This window comes from Macrobrachium nipponense, chromosome 21 (assembly GCF_015104395.2).
Source record: "Macrobrachium nipponense isolate FS-2020 chromosome 21, ASM1510439v2, whole genome shotgun sequence".
Lineage (NCBI taxonomy): Eukaryota > Metazoa > Arthropoda > Malacostraca > Decapoda > Palaemonidae > Macrobrachium > Macrobrachium nipponense.
The window spans coordinates 29,127,459-29,148,119 of record NC_087212.1 but is presented as its reverse complement, the minus strand read 5'-3'; the positions used below and the strand labels follow the sequence as shown (position 1 = coordinate 29,148,119).

At 44.7% G+C, this 20,661-nt stretch overlaps 1 protein-coding gene across 6 annotated transcripts in view; it reads right to left on the bottom strand.

The window, feature by feature from the left end:
• The window catches only part of LOC135197882 (protein shisa-5-like), a 137,825-nt gene that overhangs the window by 62,658 nt on the left and 54,506 nt on the right, over positions 1 to 20,661 (bottom strand). For 5 of the 6 annotated variants that reach the window (XR_010310674.1, XM_064225088.1, XM_064225090.1 and 2 more), the window contains one exon: positions 11,401 to 11,637. The exons of the other annotated variant lie outside the window; for it this stretch is intronic. Coding sequence is in view for 4 of the 5 variants with exons in the window: in XM_064225088.1 (XP_064081158.1) it covers positions 11,401 to 11,637 (237 nt within the window). In the remaining variant the exon portion in view is untranslated. The remainder of the gene's footprint in view (positions 1 to 11,400; positions 11,638 to 20,661) is intronic. 6 annotated transcript variants of the gene reach the window in all.

The window sequence follows — 20,661 nt, the reverse complement described above, 5'->3', positions numbered from 1 at the left end:
TTTTTTTTATTATCAACAGTATTTGCCACATTTTTACGTGAGGATTCCGTGAATTCTGTGACCAGATTTTTTTTTTTTTTTTTTTTTTTTTTTTTTACAAACCCGTAATTGCGAGAGTTTCCGTATTTACGTTCTTTATTTTCCACGCTTTCACGTGAGGATTCCGTGAATTCTGTGACCAGATTTTTTTTCCACAAACCCGGAATTGCGTTGTTTCCGCATTTACATTCTTTATTTCCCACGATTTCACGTGAGGGTTCCGTGAATTCCGTGACCAGACTTTTTTACAAACTCATAATTACGTTGAGTTTCCGCATTTACGTTCTTTATTTCCCACGCTTTCACGTGAGGATTCCGTGAATTTGTGACCAGGTTTTTATTTTTCCCTTTTACCTTACAAATCCGTACGGGCGTTGAATTTCCGCCTTTACGACATCCCTTTGCTACCTTTTCACGTGAGGATTCCGTGAATTTCGTGACTGAAATTTTATTTTCCCTTTTACCATACAAATACATATTGGCATCCAGTTTCCGCCTCTGAAATCCTTTTGCTACCTTTTCACGTGAGGATTCCGTGAATTTCGTAACCAGGGTCTTTTGTTCTAATTTACGAAACTTATTACCAAATCCATTTCCGGCGTAGAGTTCTCCGCCGAACTTTAAATTACAGAGATTCTACGGCGTGAGTTTTCCGCCGTGCTACACACCAGTAGTAACTGTGTTTGCAGGTATATTTACAATCATCTTACCAGGTCTGCGTCAAGCATTTCCGCATACCTCTGGCGACATTTGCTGATTTTGCAACCACTTTCCACCATGTTATTCTCAGGCTAGTCTACTAGCGTTTTACGGCTGAGGAGATGGCCAGTAACGCAGCACTGGAGGAGGCTAAGGCCTTTACAGAAACTGGAAAAGCCCTGGGGCTGGAGGGTGCAAACCTAATCAATTGGGTGAATGATAAGCTGAAGGAAGCAGCCCAAGAGAGAGCAGCTGAAAGGGCATACCAAGCGGCTGAAAGAGAAGCACAAGAAAGAAGAGAAGCAGCTGAAAGAGAAGCACAAGCTGCTGAAAGAGAAGTGCGAGAAAGAAGAGAAGCAGCTGAAAGAGAATTTCAAGCTGCTGAAAGGGAGAAAGAAAGGGTAAATGAACTGGCTATGGCAGTCCAGAGTGCCACCCTGGCACCCCTGAGTCCCACACCTCCTGCGCCCTCTCACCTCCACAGCATGAGCAGCCTCATTAGGGCTTGGGACGATAATGAACCCGACACCTGGCTCGATCATGTCGAGCAGGTGTTCGGGAACTTCAATCCAACCCCTAAGGAAGTGGCCCTCCTCCTTGGCAAGCATCTCGCTGGCAAAGGGCGGACTGCATTTGAGGCCCTTCCCCTGAATGAGCGACATGATCTCGCCCTCGTCCGAGAGGCAATCCTTGGGGCTTACGAATTGACACCAGACCGGTGAAGGCAAAAATGATATTGTTAAGATACAATAAAGTTTGTTCATACTTACCTGGCAGATATATATATAGCTGTATTTCTCCGAAGTCCGACAGAATTTTCAAAAAAACTCCCGGCTCACGCAGTGGTCGGCCAGGTGGTTAGTACCCATTCCCGCCGCTGGGAGGCGGGTGTCAGGAACCATTCCCATTTTCTATTCAGATTTTCTATTCCCACTGTCTCCTGAGGGGAGGTGGGTGGGTACTTTGATTATATATATCTGCCAGGTAAGTATGAACAAACTTTATTGTATCTTAACAATATCATTTTGTTCATGAAACTTACCCAGCAGATATATATATAGCTGAATCCCACCTTTGGAGGTAGGGAGAGACAGAAAAGGATTTGGAAACATATTACATGCAGATGAATAACATCTTGGTTCCTTACCTGTTAGCATAGCTGACTTCGTGATTACTGTCACCCAAGTCTGCTACTGCTTTACTAGAGTCTCCAGCAAGGTAGTGACCTATATAGCTGGTGAGTTCTAGATGATCTGTCAACGGGAGCGTGACCACAATGTGACTAGACATTTTGACCATACTATGAGGGCAACGAAGTAAAAATTCACCACCTGACCAGCCTAACAATTTTCATTCCCACATCACTTAGGCTAAAAGGAAAGGAAGTCCGCTCAGGCGGACGACCTTACAACCATAAAACAATCCATAAAAACTCACCTACCCATTTCCTACATGGTAGGATGAGTGCTACTTCCAGCCCCCAACCAAGTGTCTGCTGCGACGTATGGTCCAAGCGCATAGCAGTTTTCTCGTATGTCGTCTTCACATCCCGCAGGTAGTGTGAAGCGAACACCGAGTTGCTGCGCCAAAATGTGGCACTCAGAATGTCATTGAGTGCCATATTCTTTTGGAAAGCTACCGAGGTAGATATAGCTCTCACTTCATGGGCATTCACTTTCAACAGCTTAACATCACTGTCTTCGCAAGATGAATGCGCCTGTCTAATGGTGTCTCTCAAGAAGAATGCCAGAGCATTCTTCGACATCGGTAAATCTGGTCTTCTACGAACACCATAAGTTGTTAGAAGGACCTCGACATTCCTTCGTTCTTTGCAAATAAATCTTGAGAGCCCTGACAGGGCACAGGACTCTCTCTGGTTCGTGTCCAATGATTTCCGCCATACCCTTAATCTCAAAACTTTTGGGCCAAGGTTAGACGGATTCTCATTTTCTGCTAGAAACGTAGGACTTAATGAGCAAACAGCATTATGTCCCCTAAAACCAATATGCTTGCTAAAGGCTTGAATTTCACTAACCCTCTTCGCCGTCGCCAGAGTCGTTAGGAAAATAGTTTTCTTAGTAAGATCCCTTAAAGAGGCATTCTGAAGGGGTTCAAACCGATTTGACATTAGGAATTTAAGTACTACATCCAAATTCCATGATGGTAACTTAGGTTGAGGAATCTTTACAGTCTCGAAAGACCTTAAAAGATCGTGGATATCCTTATTATTTGCCAAATCAATTCCTCTATGTCTAAAGACTACAGATAACATACTTCTGTAGCCTTTGATTGTTGAGACTGCAAGCTTTAGGTCGTTTCTCAAGTAGAGCAAAAAGTCCGCTATTTGGCTCACAGAGGTCGTGGTAGAGGAAATGCGTGTTCTTCTGCACCAGCTCCTAAACGAAGCCCACTTCGATTGATAGACTCCAAGCGTGGCTCTTCTCGCATTGGCGATTGCTTTTGCAACCGGTCTAGAAAAACCCCTCGCTCTGACCAACTTTTTGATAGTCTGAATGCAGTCAGACTCAGAGCGGGGGAGGTTTCCGTGGTATCTCTCGAAGTGGGGCTGTTTGAGTAGATCTGTCCTCATGGGCAATGTCCTCGGGAAGTCCACTACATAGGTCATGACCTCTGTGAACCACTCCTTTGCTGGCCAGTAAGGAGCGATTAACGTCAATCTCGTCCCTTCTGACATTGCAAACTTCTTCATCACTTCTCCCAGAATCTTGAACGGGGGAAATGCGTAAAGATCCATCCCTGTCCAGTCCCAAAGAAGTGCATCTATTGCTATTGCTCCCGGGTCGAGCACGGGGGAGCAATACAACGGAAGCCTCTTTGTTCTCGCGGTCGCAAAGACGTCCACTAGAGGACGTCCCCATAACTTCCACAGCTCTCGACACACATCCTGATGCAGAGTCCACTCGGTCGGCAGCAGTTGACCTTGCCGACTGAGGAGATCTGCCCGGACGTTCTCCACGCCTGCAACGAACCTCGTTAGAATCGTTACTTTCTGAGTTCTCGCCCATAACAAGATCTCTCTTGCTAGGTTGAACAATGATCGCGAGTGAGTCCCTCCTTGTTTTTTTATGTATGACAGAGCTGTAGTATTGTCTGAATTTATCTGAACTATCTTGTTTGAGACTTTCTCTTTGAAAAACTGAAGTGCCAAGTATATGGCCGCCAGTTCTTTGAGATTTATGTGCCAGAACACCTGTTCCCCTCTCCAGGTGCCTGACACTTCCTCCCTCCCTAGTGTAGCTCCCCACCCGGTGGTGGACGCGTCGGAGAACAACACTAGGTCGGGGCTCTGAAGTTTGAGGGAAGTCCCTTCCGAAAGTTTCACAGGATCGAGCCACCACTTTAGGTGATCCTTTACCTCCTTTGGGATCCTTAAAATTGTCTCCAAATTTTCTTTGTCCTCCCACTTCTCCTTCAGGAAAAACTGGAGAGGTCTGAGATGTAGTCTCCCCAAGGAAACAAACTTCTCCAGCGAGGAAATGGTGCCCAGCAGACTCATCCATTCCCTCACCGAGCATGATCTTTCCTAAGAAGACTGATATTTTTTCTAATCCTTGCTGTTGACGTCCCTGGGACGGAAAAGCTCGAAAAACCACTGAATCCATCTGAATCCCCAGATACACGATGGACTGTGTGGGGATCAGCTGCGACTTTTCGAAATTCACTAGAAGTCCCAGGGACTTTGCTAGATTTAAGGTTGATTGAAGGTCCTTCAGACACCTTTCTTTCGACGATGCTCGAATGAGCCAGTCGTCTAGATATAGAGAGATCCTTATGTTTGCAAGATGAAGCCACCTCGCCACATTCTTCATTAGAATTGTGAAAATCATTGGTGCCGTACTCAGACCGAAGCAAAGAGCTCTGAATTGGAACACTCTTCCCTTCATAACAAAACGCAGGTATTTCTTCGATCGGAGATGTATCGGGACGTGGAAATATGCGTCTTGCAGGTCCAGTGATACCATCCAATCGTTTTGTCTTAAGGCCGCAAGCACTGACTGAGGCGTCTCCATCTGAACGTCTGTCTCTCTATAAAAAGGTTTAGACTGCTCACATCTAAAAACTGGCCGCCAGCCTCCCGACTGTTTCGGCACCAGGAATAACCTGTTGTAGAAACCCGGGGACTGAATGTCCTCGACTTGTTCTATTGCTTTCTTCTCGAGCATTTGTTCTATCAGATCGTACAAGATCTGTTGTTTTTCTCCATGGTAAGAGGGTGATAGATCTATAGGTGTTGTGCACAATGGAGGAGGCTTCAGGAAAGGTATTTTGTATCCTCGCTCGATGACGTTGAGCGACCAGCTGTCTGCCTCTATCTTCTTCCAAGCTTCTGCAAATAAATGAAGCCTGGCACCTACTGGCGACTGAAGGACTCCCTCCTCATTTTACCTCTGGACTTAGACTGAGCTCTGCCTCTAGAGAGTCCTCTTCCTCTAGGAGAAGGTCTAGAGGATGCTCCACCTCGAAAGGGCTTTATTTTCTTAGAAAACTGGGTTCGTGTTGAAGTCGAAGGAACCGCAGGACGTCTAGAAGATTGTGCTAAGAGATCCTGAGTAGCTTTTTCCTGCAGACTTCCAGCTACATCTTTAATCATAGCCTGGGGGAAGAGATGGTCAGAAAGAGGGGCGAAAAGCAAATCTGCCTTCTGTGTTGGAGACACTGCTTTGGTAGTAAATTTACAGTAGATCGCTCTCTTTTTCAGGAGCCCTGCACAAAAATGTGAAGCCAATTCCTTCGAACCATCTGACGGCCTTATCCATACAAGCGAGAACACTGGATAGCTCCCCCAAGCTAATTGAGTCGGACTACGAGGACTTAGTGTCAAGCAGCCCCAAACACCAGTCTAAGAAATTAAAGACTTCAATTGTCCGAAAAAGACCTTTCAGATGGTGGTCTATCTCCGCCGGTGTCCAAGTTATTTTAGCTGACGAAAGAAGAGACCTTCTTGGTGCGTCAACCAGACTGGAAAAGTCACCTTGAGCCGATGCGGGAGCCCTTAACCCGACATCCTCACCTGTATCATACCAGATCCCAGCCTTGCCGCAAAGTCTTGAAGGAGGCTGGGCAAAGGAAAACTTTCCTTGAGCTTTTCTAGACTCCATCCAATCTTGCACCTTCTTAAAAGCTCTCTTAGTTGAAAGAGACTTTGTCATTTTAACAAATCCAGGAGTCTTATTTGTTTTTGACAACGAAAACTGAGAAGGGGGCGACCGAGGTGCTGCGGGTTGAAACTCTTCTCCAAATGAATCTCGAAGCAATCGAACCAAAACTTGATAATCGGAAGAATCTGACACAGCGGGTTGATCCTCTTCCGCTTCTTCTGAAATATCACTTAATCCTTCCTCATCTATAGGAGCGACCAAGGGAACTCCCGAGGCTGGAGGTACAAGTCCTTTCACTCCGAGCTTTAATGAAGATCGTTGTTTTGACGTGCAAGGAGCATTCTGAATATTAATATCGAAAGATTCAGATAAAGCGGTACCAATTTCTTGCTCATTTTCCTCGATGGAATCTCTTCGGAAAGCCGATTGCAGTTGAGGTTCCATACTAATACCTTGCTGTGATACCTGATGGATATGCAACAAAGCGTCCGTTTGAACGTCTCTCTTGGCATCCGTCCGAGCGTCAAGCTCGGCGTCCAGCCGAGCGTCAAGCTTGGCGTCCAGCCGAGCGTCAAGCCTGGCGTCCAGCCGAGCGTCACGCTTGGCGTCCAGCCGAGCGCCACGCCTGGCGTCCAGGTGAGCGTCACGCTCGACGTTCTTGTTCTCCGAGCGTACCGCTTGTCTAAATAGGCGTCCCTGTGAACACTCCGCTCCTTCCAAGCCGAACTAGGAGCGTCGAGTTTCTCAGACTGTAGACGGCCTCGTTTCGCAACCATAGGATCGTCCGTTCTTGTATAAAGCGAGCCTCGAGAGACTGGGCGAAATTTCTTCCTTTCGATCTCAAAATTCCTCGTAGGAAGTTTCTCATGCACTTTCTCCAACTGCAGGTGAGACGTACGAAATCTAGAATGAGTACACAGGCGAAAGAGACGATCGGTCACCCGTGCAGGAGACCTCTTAGATCTTTTAATCGGTAATCTATCATCTTTTCTTCTCGGACGAATTTCTGATTCTCTCTCAGCCAGCAACGAAGCAAGTTGTTGTTGCATCGACCTGATAACACTCTTTGTAGTAGAAGATTCTTTTTCAGGAGAAAAACTGATCCTATGAGAAGGCGAGGGGCGAGGGGAAGCCCTATCCCTTCTTACAGGACCCGTTCTAGTTCTCTTCTTAGAACGACTAGGCCGCTCCAAGGCGTCCTCGTCAGATGACATCATAATTCTCCTTTGAGGAGTCCATGCAGCAAAACTCTCCGGTGAAGACCGCAAACCAACAGGGGAAAAAGGACGTGAAGCGTCTTTCTTCACTGCGATCGAAGACTCTGGCCGCCTGTGCGACACCTTGAGTTTTCGATCTTTTTTGCGGTGGAGAGTAATACAAGTCTCGAGGCGAAGCCCGTAACGAAGAAGCAGCGCAAAGAGACTCTGCATCCTCCTCTGAGAGACTACTGACGATAGCCGCCTGTGCGACATTTAACGTCATAGCTCTTTTCAGAGGACGTGAGCGTCTTCTCATGCTCCAACTCCTGTTAGGGGTTGGGGAGGACGCCTCCGAGGACGAAAAGCACTCGCGGAGGATACGCGCACTCGCACACTCTTTGGCAGCCTGGGGATCGTCTACAGGTTCTGCCGAGGGACGCCAGATCGGTGGGGGTTCCCCGTAACCTTCCTGCGGCTTTCGACATGTCCGTCTTCCTTGGGCTTGGAAGTTCGACAGAGGTCCAGGCCTAGAGGCATTATAGGGCCGATCTGACGCCCCCCCCCCTCCACAACACTGGGGGCACTTTCACTGCACTTTTGTTCACTAATAATGCTTTTACCCTCCAAAGCGAGCACTTTAGATTCTAGGTTACGTATTGATTCCAGAATTCGTAGAAAGGGCATTGTCTTCCACTGATTTTTTTAGGCCCGAAGGCACAACATTTTCTATCAGGGCCCGAGGCACAACATTTTCAGGGCCCGAAGGCACAACAGATTTAGGTGTACCAACTACTGAATGTATAGTAGGAGAAACCTTACTACCCTTACTTCTACTGACTGATACACTCCTGGAGGAAGATCTCCGTATCCTATCACGCTCCAATTTCCGCACATAGGATTCATAAGCCTTCCAACCCGAATCAGACAGACATTCACACTCCTTACAACGGTCATTTATAACACACGTATGTTCTCTACAATTACTACATATTGTGTGTGGGTCTACCAAACCTTTCGGTAGCCTCACCTTACAACCTTCCATACAACACACTCTGGTGCTAGATAAACTAGTCCCAGACATCTTAGTTACAGGAAAAAACCAAACCAAATTCAAATCCAATCCACTATCAGCGTAAGCCTAGTCACAATCCACGTTCGATAACCAAAAAACAAACAGGATACTCAAGTAACAGAGAAGTTTTCAAAAATCCTAGACGGAGGTGTTGAAAACAGTTGTTATCAACACCGGCGACAGAAAAATCTGAATAGAAAATGGGAATGGTTCCTGACACCCGCCTCCCAGCGGCGGGAATGGGTACTAACCACCTGGCCGACCACTGCGTGAGCCGGGAGTTTTGAAATTCTGTCGGACTTCGGAGAAATACAGCTATATATATATCTGCTGGGTAAGTTTCATGAACAAAATGGAGGACTATGCCCAAGGAGGCTAACCAGACATGGACAGAGTGGGCGGCCAAGAAGACACCGGCACTCCGTAGGTGGACGAAGGCCTCCAACGCAACATCTGTTGAGGAGGTCTTAGAACTCTTCCAGTTAGAGGACTTTCTTGCCTACGCCCCCCCCCCCTGATCTTGATCCACTTGGTGGACAAGGCCCCTAAGACTCTGTGGAATGCTGTAAATGGGCAGATGCCTATGATACCCACCATCCATTGCAGAGTTCTTTAAAGAAGAAAATACGTCCTGCTCTCCCCCTCACTCCTGCTGCCACCTCTCAGCCTACCCTTTGGAACTGATTTTAGCCTGATTTTAGCAAGAGTTTCTGTGACACCTGCAGAGTGCATGGGCACACTGCTGCTTGGGCGGGATGCCCCAAGAAGGCTCCTGTTTCTGCCATTGCTATGGCCGTGACGAATCCATCCACTCTAGGCCCCCCTGCTCAGGGCCCCATATTTGTCACACCTCCAAGAGGTCGCTATCCTGCCCACCAGGTCCGAGCTTTTGACGACACTGGTGAGCAAGTCTCCATCATCCGAGAGAATAAAATTCCTTATGGAGCTAAGATTGATAGGCATCAGTTCGTGACGATAGAGAGCCTCAACCATGTCAAAATGTTCCTACCTACTGTCCGGTCGAGTCACACGACCTCACCGTTTGAAGATATGTACCATGGCAGTAGCAAACTAGTATATAGTACCAGGAGGTTATGGTGTCCTGCTAGGAAAAGATTTTAAGTCTTCCTAACTTTATACCGTATCAGGGCCACCGCCCTCACATAGCTCCAGACCCGTTTCACGGGCCTCCAAGGACTACCTCAGCACAGCCAGTGCCACTTGAAGGTGCCAGGCTCCATCTCTCATGGATGTCGAGTCACGTTCAAGTCCTTCAACTGAGTCAGAAACGGCCTTAGTGCCAGTGCAAGGGCCAGACTCAAGTCTTCCTTCTGGAGCTCTAAGTCCCGGTCGCTCTCCCTCCGCTGCCTTGGCCCAACTACCCTGCCGACAGTCAAGGAAGAGCCAATTCCAATAGGAATCCTCCAGGACACCCATGAACATAGTGGACACTCCACCAATGGTGCGGCCTCGCAGCCCGCCCCAGAGTCGGTCCTCCTCACGGGTAAGCCCATCCCGAATACCATTACCTCATCCAATCCCCCTCCGTCAGCAGCGAACCGGTCCCGGAGTAATGACTCTGCTGAATCCTATTTGGCCGAAGAACTTGGGGAACCGAGCCATGCAGCATTAGGCACGGGGACGAGTGCCAAGGCTCCAGTTGTCGCAGCAGCTGGAGCAGATGCCCTTTGGAATCTTCAAAGGGCTTGGATCCTCTAAGGTCCCTCATGGCATCGTCAAACCGACCTCGGAGAGGTCGAAGGAAGAAGGGAAAAGGGCGTCGAGGTTTTCCAAAACCTTACGAGAGTCAATAGCCTCTATGCACTAGTGCCTGGCATACTGCCACCCTCTTAAAGAGAGTTCGGACCCTCTCCAGCCAGAAGAGAGTGCCAGACTCTGCTACTAAATTGATAGTGTCAAAGAGTATATTAGTGTAAAACTAAACTCATGTTAAAGTCAAAATACAAAAACTACTCAAATGAACTTTGCTGCAGTGCCATAAAACAAAATTTCTGTGGCAATTCTACTTATGGGAAAATAAATTTAGAACTTGTCACACCATTGGATATTAATGAATAAAAATAAAAAATCTTTTAACCAACACCGATCAATCTCCTTCTGCACTTTCAAACTAAGGAGCACTTGTTTCTGGAAGCTTAGGAAACTTTGATGAGTAAAAGTCTTGACACACACACACACACACACAATTATGAGGAAACTAATGGTAAAACAGTACTTCAACTTTCATATCAAAAGGTTACATTGTTGAAGAGCCACTATTCACAAATTCAAATTGCACAATTTACAATAAACTGACACATTGTCCAAAATCTCCCGGGTAAAAATATATCCCAGTTTACAGTATAGTATTAGGCTGTTCTATTTACACATTTATACTGAATTTGGCCATGATTTTTCTTCTGTATTAATTTCTCAAATATTTTGGCATCTAATTTCAGACACATGCAAACTGATAAAGTTTTAAAAGTCACAAAAAAGCCTGTGCATCAAGTATTAATTTGCTGTATATAGTACAGTACTCTAAATCAGCACCTAATATCCCCGAAAGAACTATGCAAATATTTTCACCTGGTCATCAATGCTCGGACGTACAGACTGTCGTTACTGTTATTTTTATCATCGTTATTACAAGTCAAGCTGCAACCCTAGTTAGAAAAGCACAATGCTACAAGCCTAAGGACTCCATTACAAAAACAAAACCAGAGTACATATATGTAGTGAAAAATTGTCAAGTTCTCTATAAGACAAAAAAATTAAGCATTCATCTCCTCAAGTTACAGGATAATCTCTCGGGAATGGGAAAATAGATTTTGTCTACATGCTTGTGAAAATGATATTTCATTTTACCACCTTGTGCAAGAAACATTAAAAATTTTGCTCTATAAAGGAATTTAATGAAAGACCTAAATTTAAAAAGTGACAATGAAAGAGGGCAAAACAAACCTCATCACTCCATAATCAATCATGATTTCACGTAGTTACTGTTAGTATGTATAAGATGTTCAAAATATGTTTATACTTACAAAGATCTAGTTACAAAGAATATAGAACAAAACCAGTTAACAAAAGATCTAGGCAGTAGATAATTTGTTAGTGCAAATTTTCCTGTCCCAAATTTCAATGAATTTCCAAATAGCCATGCTCATGAAAGCGCAGTCCTTATCTACCAAGATCAAAACTGAAGACCCCAACAAGCTTAAAAAGCATATCAAGACTTGCAAAACAGAAGAAACAACTAAATCACACTTACAACCTGATGGTCCCTGTGGGATCCAATTTTTTTGTAACTTTCTCCTCTATCTTAACTTTAACTTTGTCCTTAGCCTTTTGAATGCAAATATTTGGGTTAAGTTTGTCCCTAATAGCACAAAGTGTGTCGTTAGCTTTCTCCTTCAAGCGATCCACAGAATCTCGTATTCCCTCTTGGTCATTTGAAGTCTTGGGTGCAACTGGGGCCTCTTGAACCTGGGCCAGAGCCACTGGTTTTCTGGTAACAATATTAATTCTTTTACCCAAGAATGCTGTTACATAGTTGTCATTGATTAATCATAACATCAGCTCAAGTGGTTGAAAAATGAAATTTTCATTATTAAAATGAAGTTTTATTGTATACTTACTGAACAATTATGATTATACCCACCCTCCTCCCCTTAGGTGGACGGACGGGCAGAAAGAATTGGATTCACCTGGGCAGTTGTACCTGGTTCTCCCGCGAGTGGAGGGAGATGACGTCATCACCACCAGTGTTGGCGACGCCGACGCGCTAAATTTGAATTTAGTATCCTGCCGCTCGTGGAAATCACGGCTCTATAATTGTTCGGTAAGTATACAATAAAACTTCATTTTAATAATGAAAATTTCATTTTTATTGTAGTGTCTTACCGAACAATTATAGAGCTGATTACACATTTATGGGAAGGTGGGATTCAGTGGACCACTAGTATTTTTAAATGGTTACATTTATTGCAATACCAGTAAACACTCAAGGTGTCTGTTGTACCTTACCTTGTAAGAGAGCTACAGCAGACTGTTACTGCCTCTGGTCGGTGCTCTTCTTACTATTGTAGAGGAATTGGAATTTGACCAAAGTTAGCCTCTACAGGAGTGGAATCCTTCCGTAGTTCAAGCGAGTCAAGGCTGACTGACGGAGGATAGTAACAACAAAGATTGCCCTTGCCCTGGGCTAAGACCAGAAATTCAATCATACAAAACATTTGTCACCAACACCAGATTTAAAACATATATACCCAACCATTGTAAAATCTGACCTAACAGACTGGTGAGTATCCCAGGTACTCAGTAATCCCCAGCTGCCCTTGAACTCGACAACCTATTCAAGGTGAAAAGTTAGCATAGAGGTGACGACCCCTGTGCCGTTTCTCCCAACACCATGCCAGAAACCGCCACCGGACCTAACGTTTTACAATTCTCGAAAACCGTTTCTATCTCTTTGAGATAATGACTCGCAAAAACCGAATTCGATCTCCAGAACGTGCTCTGAAGAATCGAAGCTAAAGATAAATTCTTTCTGAATGCTAAAGAAGTTGCCACTGCTCTAACCTCGTGAGCTTTAACTCTCAGAACGGAAAGATTGTCGTTCTCGGACTGCGAGTGAGCTTCCCTGATAAGCTCTCTAATAAAGAACGATATAGCATTCTTAGAAAGAGGACGATAGGGGATTTTGTTGAAACCGAGGTCCAGAGCTTAGAAGATTGTCCTCTAATACCCTTAGTGGCAAAACAGATACTGCTTAATAGCCCTGACTGGACATAAGAGCCTTTCTTCCTCATGTCCCAACCAAATCAGATAAGTTCCTTACACAAAAATCCTCGGCCAAGGATTAGAAGGATTCTCATTTTTGTCTAGAAAGGTCAAAGATACCGAAAATACAGCATTGCCTTGAGAGAAACCGACTCTTTGTCTATAGCGTGCAATTCGCTGACACGCTTAGCAGAAGCTAGTGCAATAAGAAAGAGTGCCTTCTTAGTCAAGTTCCTGAGTGAAGCCGACTTCAAAGGCTCAAACGGTGGCCCCATGAGGAACTTAAGCACCACATCTAAGTTCCAAGCCACTGTATCTTGCGGGAGCTTAGTGGTTTCGAAAGACCTAATGAGGTCCGACAGATCTGAATTGGAGGAAATATCCAAACCTCGATGTCGAAAAACCGAAGAGAGCATGGCTCTATATCCTCTGATCGTCGAAGGAGCCAGTTTCTTAGAGTTCCTAAGAAATAGAAGAAAATCTGCTATTTCTGTTAAAGAGGTCGCAGAAGTAGAGACTTTAGCACTTCTACACCACTCTCTGAAGATTCTCCACTTCCCTTGATAGAGTTTGTTAGAAGACTCTCATCCTACAACGAGCGATAGCTTCTGCAGCTCTTCTTGAAAATCCTTTCGCTCTGACAAGATTCCGGACAGTCTGAACCCTGTCAGAGCTAGAGCGGACAAGTTTTTGGTGGAACCTCTTGAAGTGAGGTTGTTTGAGAAGCCACTTCTCTGGAGGAAGAAGTCTGGGGAAGTCTACTAACAACTGGAGAAGGTCCAGGAACCACTCTTTCCTGGGCCAAAAGGGAGCGATTAACGTTAGTGTTACATTGCTGTGCGACATGAACTTGTTTAGCACCTCTCTTATTAGACCGAAGGAACGGAGGGAATGCATAAGCTTCCAGACCCGACCAATCCAACAGCATTGCGTTCTACCGACCAAGCTAGAGGATCTGGGACTGGAGAACAAAAGAGAGGAAGACGGTTGTTCCTTGATGTCGCGAACAGGTCTATTGACGGTCGTCCCCAAAGGCGCCAAAGTTTCTGACAAATCTTGTTGTCCAAAGTCCACTCCAGAGGTAACCACTTGCTGTTGACGACTAACTCGTCCGCCAGGAGTTCATCTTTCCCTGGAACAAATCTCGGGACTAGCTGAACCTTCGCTTCGTTTGACCACAGGAGGAGATCCTTGGCTACTTCGTACAGAGAGAAAGACTGAGTCCCCCCCTGTTTCCGCACGTACGAGAGAGCCGTGGAGTTGTCGGAATGCACTGCCACTACTCGACCTTCTACTAAGCTCCGAAACTGTCTGAGCCCCAAGAAAATTGCTAACAGTTCCTTTACATTTATGTGGAACTTCTTCTCCTTCTCCGACCAAGCTCCTGAAGTCCGTTGATTTCCCAGTAGGGCTCCCCAACCTGTGTCCGATGCGTCGGAAAAGAACTGTAGGTTCGGGAGGATGGGTCGTAAATCTAACCCTTCTTCCAACCTTGCTCGAGAGAGCCACCACCTTAGGTCCTCTTTTATTTGATCTGTGACAGGAAAGGTAATCGAGTCTGGTTGTGTCTTCCTGCACCAAGAGGCTCTCAGGAAAAACTGCAGAGGTCTCATGGTGCAGTCTTCCCAACGTCACAAATTTCTCCACTGACATCAATTTGCCCAGGAGCCTCATCCACTGATTGGCAGACAACTTACCTTTTTGTCCAAGAACTCCTGAACTGTCTCCAGACAGCCTTGAACCCCCTTCGGGGACAGAAAAGCCCGAAAAACTTGAGCATTCAGAATCATCCCCAAATAAAGGATGTCTGAGATTGAACCAACTGGGACTTCTGTTTGTTGACCAGAATTCCTAACTTTCTGGCAAGATCCAGAGTTGTTCCAAGGTCCTTCATGCACCGACTCTCTGATTCCGACCGGAGAAGCCAATCGTCCAGATAGAGGGAGATTCTTACTCCTAATATGTGCAGCCAGCTTCCTATCGGGGATAGAACCCTGGTGAAAACTTGAGGAGCGGTCGCTAGTCCGAAGCAAAGCGCCCGAAACTGAAACACCTTGCCTTCGAACATGAACCTCAGGTACTTCCGAGATTCGCGATGTATCGGAATGTGAAAATAAGCGTCTTGCATGTCCAGAGAGACCATCCAATCCCCCTGTCTGATGGGACTCCAGAAACCGACCGAGTGGTCTCCATATGAAATTTTGTTTTCTGGACATGCAAGTTCAGGGCGCTCACATCCAAAACCGGCCTCCAGCCCCCTGATGACTTGGGAACTACAAAAAGGCGATTGTAAAAGCCTGGAGGAAAATCCCCTTCTATCTGTTCTATCGCTTCTTTGAGAACAAGCGCTTCCACTTCTGCGGCTAGCGCCAGAAATTTGTCTGAGCCCGGAGAGTATGCCTGGAATGGAATTGGCACAGGTGAGAGCGAGGGAGGTGAAACGAGAGGAATACGATAGCCGAACTTGAGTACTTGCACTACCCAGGCTTCTGCTCCTCTGTTTTCCCATTCCTCCCAAAACAGAGCCAGCCTGGCTCCCAACAATGGTGCATGAAGAACCGAGCTTTCATTTGGAAGGTTTGTTAACCTTGGCCGGGGCCTTAGACTGAGGTCGCAAATTCGACTTCGGCCGAAGAAGCGCTTGGGTTTTCTCCCTCGAAAAGGCACTTGGGCCAGAGGAGAAACCGAAGGAACAGTCTCCACAGGAGCTTTAGGTCTCTTAGTAGACTGTGCCAGTAAAAATCCGAAGTAGATTTCTTATCTAGCGCAGACGAAATTGACAACACTACATCGTCTGGAAAGAGGTTATCTTCACAAAGGAGCAAACAAGAGAGCAGACTTCTGTTGGGAAGTAACCCTTTTAGAAGCAAAGGAGCACCAAAGTTGCCTTTTCTTAAGGGTACCAAAGGAGATGAGCGAAGCTAACTCATCACATCCATCCCTAATGGATTTGTCCGCACAGGACAGAACACCAATCCAATCCTCCGCTAACTCCTGAGAAAGAGAAGGACAGTCTTCGATCTTGGCCGCTAAAGCGCCAATAGTCCAATCAAGGAAGCTAAAGACTTCCAAAAGTTTAAATTGATTCTTTACAACGTGGTCCAACTCAGGCGCTGTAAAGAAAACTTTCGCTGCGGCGAAAGCAGATCTTCTAGAGGAGTCGATTAAACTGGAGAAGTCTCCCTGGGAGGAGGCAGAACATCCCAGAGAAGGAGCTTCCCCAGTTACATAAAACCTATACCTCTTACGAAGCAACTTAGAGGGAGGGTAAGCAAAAAGAGCCTTCCCTTAAGGTCTCTTTTCATAGAACGTCCATTTCTCAGTCTCTTTCAACGAATGTCTAACCGCTTTAGATAGAACAAGTTTTGGGAGGAGAGGGTCTGAAGTTTTCCTCCTCATCAAAAAAGTCGAAGTTGGGGAGCGCGGAGCCGCTTTCTCAAAATAATCTGGATAAGATACCAGAAGAAATCTAAGGAGACGTGAATAACACGAGAGGTGATGTGAATCCTCCTCCTCTACTACTTCTTCATTCTCCGATACCGCCGAAGAAGTAGACGGAACTACAACCTGATCTGAAGGTTTCGAACCACCCTTGGACTCATTCATCCAGTTGGTTAACATCTCTAACTGCTTGCGCAAAGGCGCCAGAGACGAATCAAAAACAGTTAACGTAGGCTTGGAAGAGCCTAAATGTTCAGCAGGAGGCGGAAAAACTACTTGCGCCTCGCTCGGAGCCGCCGAAATTCGAGGCGAAACAGGCGCATCAGGCGTAACAGACGAAAAAAGCGCCTAAAGAAACACCCTTAGAACTGCTAGCTACAGCGCTAAAACCACAATCTCTACTAGTAGATGGAGCCGAAAAAGGCACAGATTGAGGCGACGAACGAGCCGCTAACGGCCGCGGCGCAACCCTACTCTCAGGCTCCTTATACCGCTTGACTGGAGGAGGCGAAGAATCGGCGCCTGAACGCCTCTTAAGGGACGCGAAACGGGGCGAATCTCGCCAAGAGCGCCGCGCGACCGGAGACGAATCGCTTGAATCATTCGAAAGGCGTCTGACCGCAACACCTTTCCAACGCTTAACCGAGCCCTGTTGAGGCGCAACAGGCTCAACAAGAGAGGCGCCTGTCTGTGGGCAAATCCCGATCGACTCCCTTGGACTTCCGGTATGTCTTCTCCCCGGTGCGGGGGAGCTGGACAGTGACCTTTGTCTAGGAGACGTGTCAGGACAGACAGACGCACCCTCAACTACACTCTTACCTGAAGCCGCTTTCTCCAAAAACGTCTTAACTGAATTACCAAGTTGCAAAACCGTATTCGCTAGTACCGAAAATTTCTGATCTAACCTCGATTCCAGACTGGCAATGGTGTCGGAAGAAACTACACGGGAAGCCGGAGAAGTGGGATTAGTAGGAGGAATAGGAGGTGTAGTTAAAGGAGACATAACAATTTGAGGAGAAACAGAAGGAACAGATGCATCGCAAGACGAAGCAGAGCTAAGTCTACTTTCCCTAAGCGCTGCTTTTCTAATTCTGTCTTTAGCTAATTTCTCCGAGTATGAACTAAAAAAACTTCCATTGAGAATCAGTCCAATCACTACAGTCGTTCAAATGGTTCGATTGCTGCGGAACAAACCTGTCCCCTACACTTAAAACACATTTAGTGTGAGAATCATACTCTAACTTGGATAATCTAGTTTTACATCCTGAGATGCAAAACCTAACTCCCGACGGACTAGAATCCGACATGGCAACGCCTAAATAAAAAGCAAAATAACAACAACGCCAAAAAAGAGTACTTCACCAATTCCGAAGATCAAATCCACAAGAAAAAAAGCGAAGCAAAGTCATCCAACCGCACCGACCACCGATGTTCACCGGACGCCGGCAGGAAAAGAATTGGATTCACCTGGGCAGTTGTACCTGGTTCTCCCGCGAGTGGAGGGAGATGACGTCATCACCACCAGTGTTGGCGACGCCGACGCGCTAAATTTGAATTTAGTATCCTGCCGCTCGTGGAAATCACGGCTCTATAATTGTTCGGTAAGACACTACAATAAAAACATCCAGCTAGAATATTCATTGTACAAAGAAAATAAATTTAACTTGGAGAAACTTATCAGAATCTGTGGATGTATACAAGAACTCGGTTTACAAAAAATTTATCTGACAAGATACTACTGTATATCAAAAAAAGGATTTTACCAATACAAAACATTTGAAGTATCTTTTAAGTTCAAGAGGCTGTGCATATGCTGCATGTAGCTAATGTTATGATATTATGCCCTGGGCACGCAGGTTGTTTAACAAATAAAATATACACAGAATCAAACAAAAATATAGTACATGTACTATATGAAACAAATTGCTACCAGTGCATGCCATAAAGTTCAGCTTACAATGTACAAAAAAAAAAAAAAACTAGCTATCACAAATAACAGGCAGTTTACATCTATTTTCCTTGGATAGCAAAGATTTTTTTTAATAGTTCAAGTAGCATATCAAAGCTAAATATTTTACCAAAAAATCATTTATGTATAAAAAGCTAAGCTCCACAAACAAAAGGCTCTGCAAATTGATCCGGCAAGCGCACAGAAATTTACTTGTTATAAGGCAAACCAAAAAATTACAAAGCAGCAAGCTTCCAAGAAGTTGTGGAAAACTACATGAAAAATCTAATTTGAAATATGAAATTCTAACAGTTAACAGGCAACTCACAAAAGGAGTGCCCTTAATCAAAGCCAGCTTTATCTAGTGTCTAACAACTAAAAGCTGGAATTCAGACAACATAGTTCAACATTCTTCGAGAGAGACACAGTTGTACAAGCCTCAACGCCCCCAAAAATTCCAAGGACCTGCAATTACTGGGGAAACATTTCTAAATTATCACTCACTGAGCAGATATTGAACATGTCAAATTTGGTGACTTCAGGACATTATGCACTTTTGTTTCGGAAAGCAAAGAAAAAGATTTAATTTCACTATCACTACTTTTGCCAACAACATACATATTACAAAGATGAAAACCTAGGTCTTTTAACCCAAAATGACTATCACAAAGACTTTCAAAACATGCACCATGAAATCCATAAAGCTGCAAGCACCAATTATTAAAGTACTACTCATACCAATGTAATTCATATTACAGAACTAATTTGGAGAAAAGATTTTTGAAATATTCTTATTGCAAAGATCTTTCACACTAAAGACTGCTCGCCCTATGAGAATTAAGTATTTTGAATCAGTGGTCTGATTACAATATATACTAATGAGAAAAAAATATTAAAGTCCTAAATACAAATTATCTGCAGCTATAATTTGCATTAAGATGTAAAAGGTGTTTGCAAAACACTGTACGTACTCACAAATCATAGAGACCCCTAAATAACATCACACTGCTGACAAACCAATTACCGTAGATAAAAACACCTGAATAACTAAGTACCAACAAATGCAGTATTTCCTAACATACAAATTATATTTTCCACACTCCATCTGGTAAACCTGGTAAAATACCACCTCCAAACCAAATAACATACAGTTATAGATTCTATGTAAGAAATAGAAGCCACGTTTGCTAACCTGTGAAGTTACTTATAATTACAGACACAACACAAATGAGCTTGTATGGTGTCACCAAACTACTGAAAACCTGATCAGGGCAACTTTTGTTAGATGTAGCAAAGGACTGAAATCACAGTTTTCATCTCTATACAGGGTCCTCCTCTTCATGAACTGATTGTGTCAGCTCTAGTGCTGAGCTCTTTCCTTACAAGTGGGTTTTTTTTTTTTTTTTTTTTTTTTTTGTGCTGAATAGCCAACCTATGACACCCTATAAGTGACTACAAAATTTTTTTTTTTTTTACCATAATCTGCCTTCAACCAATCCTACTCACCTCCCCTCCAAAAAAAAACACCATCCTTGACAATCGATTTATGAAATTTTAGCTATCAAGCCAGCCACTGGGAGGCATTTGGCCATTCACCCCTCAAGACAGTGAAAAGCAGGAATTGGATTTGTTAGGCAGTAAGATGAAGAGGATCCCAAAGTAAAAGATATAGGAAGTAGTAGATGGATCTCAAGGTAGAACTGTGAGGACCAACCAAAGTTGCATTATGAAGCAATAGAGGCTTTGGAGAGTAATAATGAAGAAAGGGAACAAAAAGGGAAGAAAAGTACGTACAGGCAAAGTAAAAGGTTACAATGTAGATGCAGCTAGGGGCCGAAATGATGAAGGCAACACCCTCACTAATGCCTGCAGTGCACCTCTTGGGTACACTGATAGCACAAACCCTAAACCGGGAACAATCATGGTGATACTGTCCCTGAAGTTAAGTGTGTGTATAGAAGATTCATTTAAGATAGATTCTTGTGCCTATGAGACATTTGTTTGGCGGCCTCTGATTGGCTGGTAATGAGAGGTAGGCCGCTCGCTCAGTGTGTCATTATTTTCGTTTGTGGCATAGAAAACTAGCAATATGTTTATATTTCTTCAATTATCTCACGCTTTGCTCAAGATAGGAAAGATTAGGTCATACCATAGGATTCGGTATTAATTATCCACTAAGTCATCTGTTCCTGAAATCAATAAGATAAAACATAAAGGAATTACAACGAATAAAATTGAAGAGGGAAGCACTTAATTCTTTATACCTGTTATTACTTATCATCGGATTTTGCATCATTAACGCCATCGAGATAAAATAAAATTTGTTTTCATACAACAAATACACCCTGAATACACTGGTGC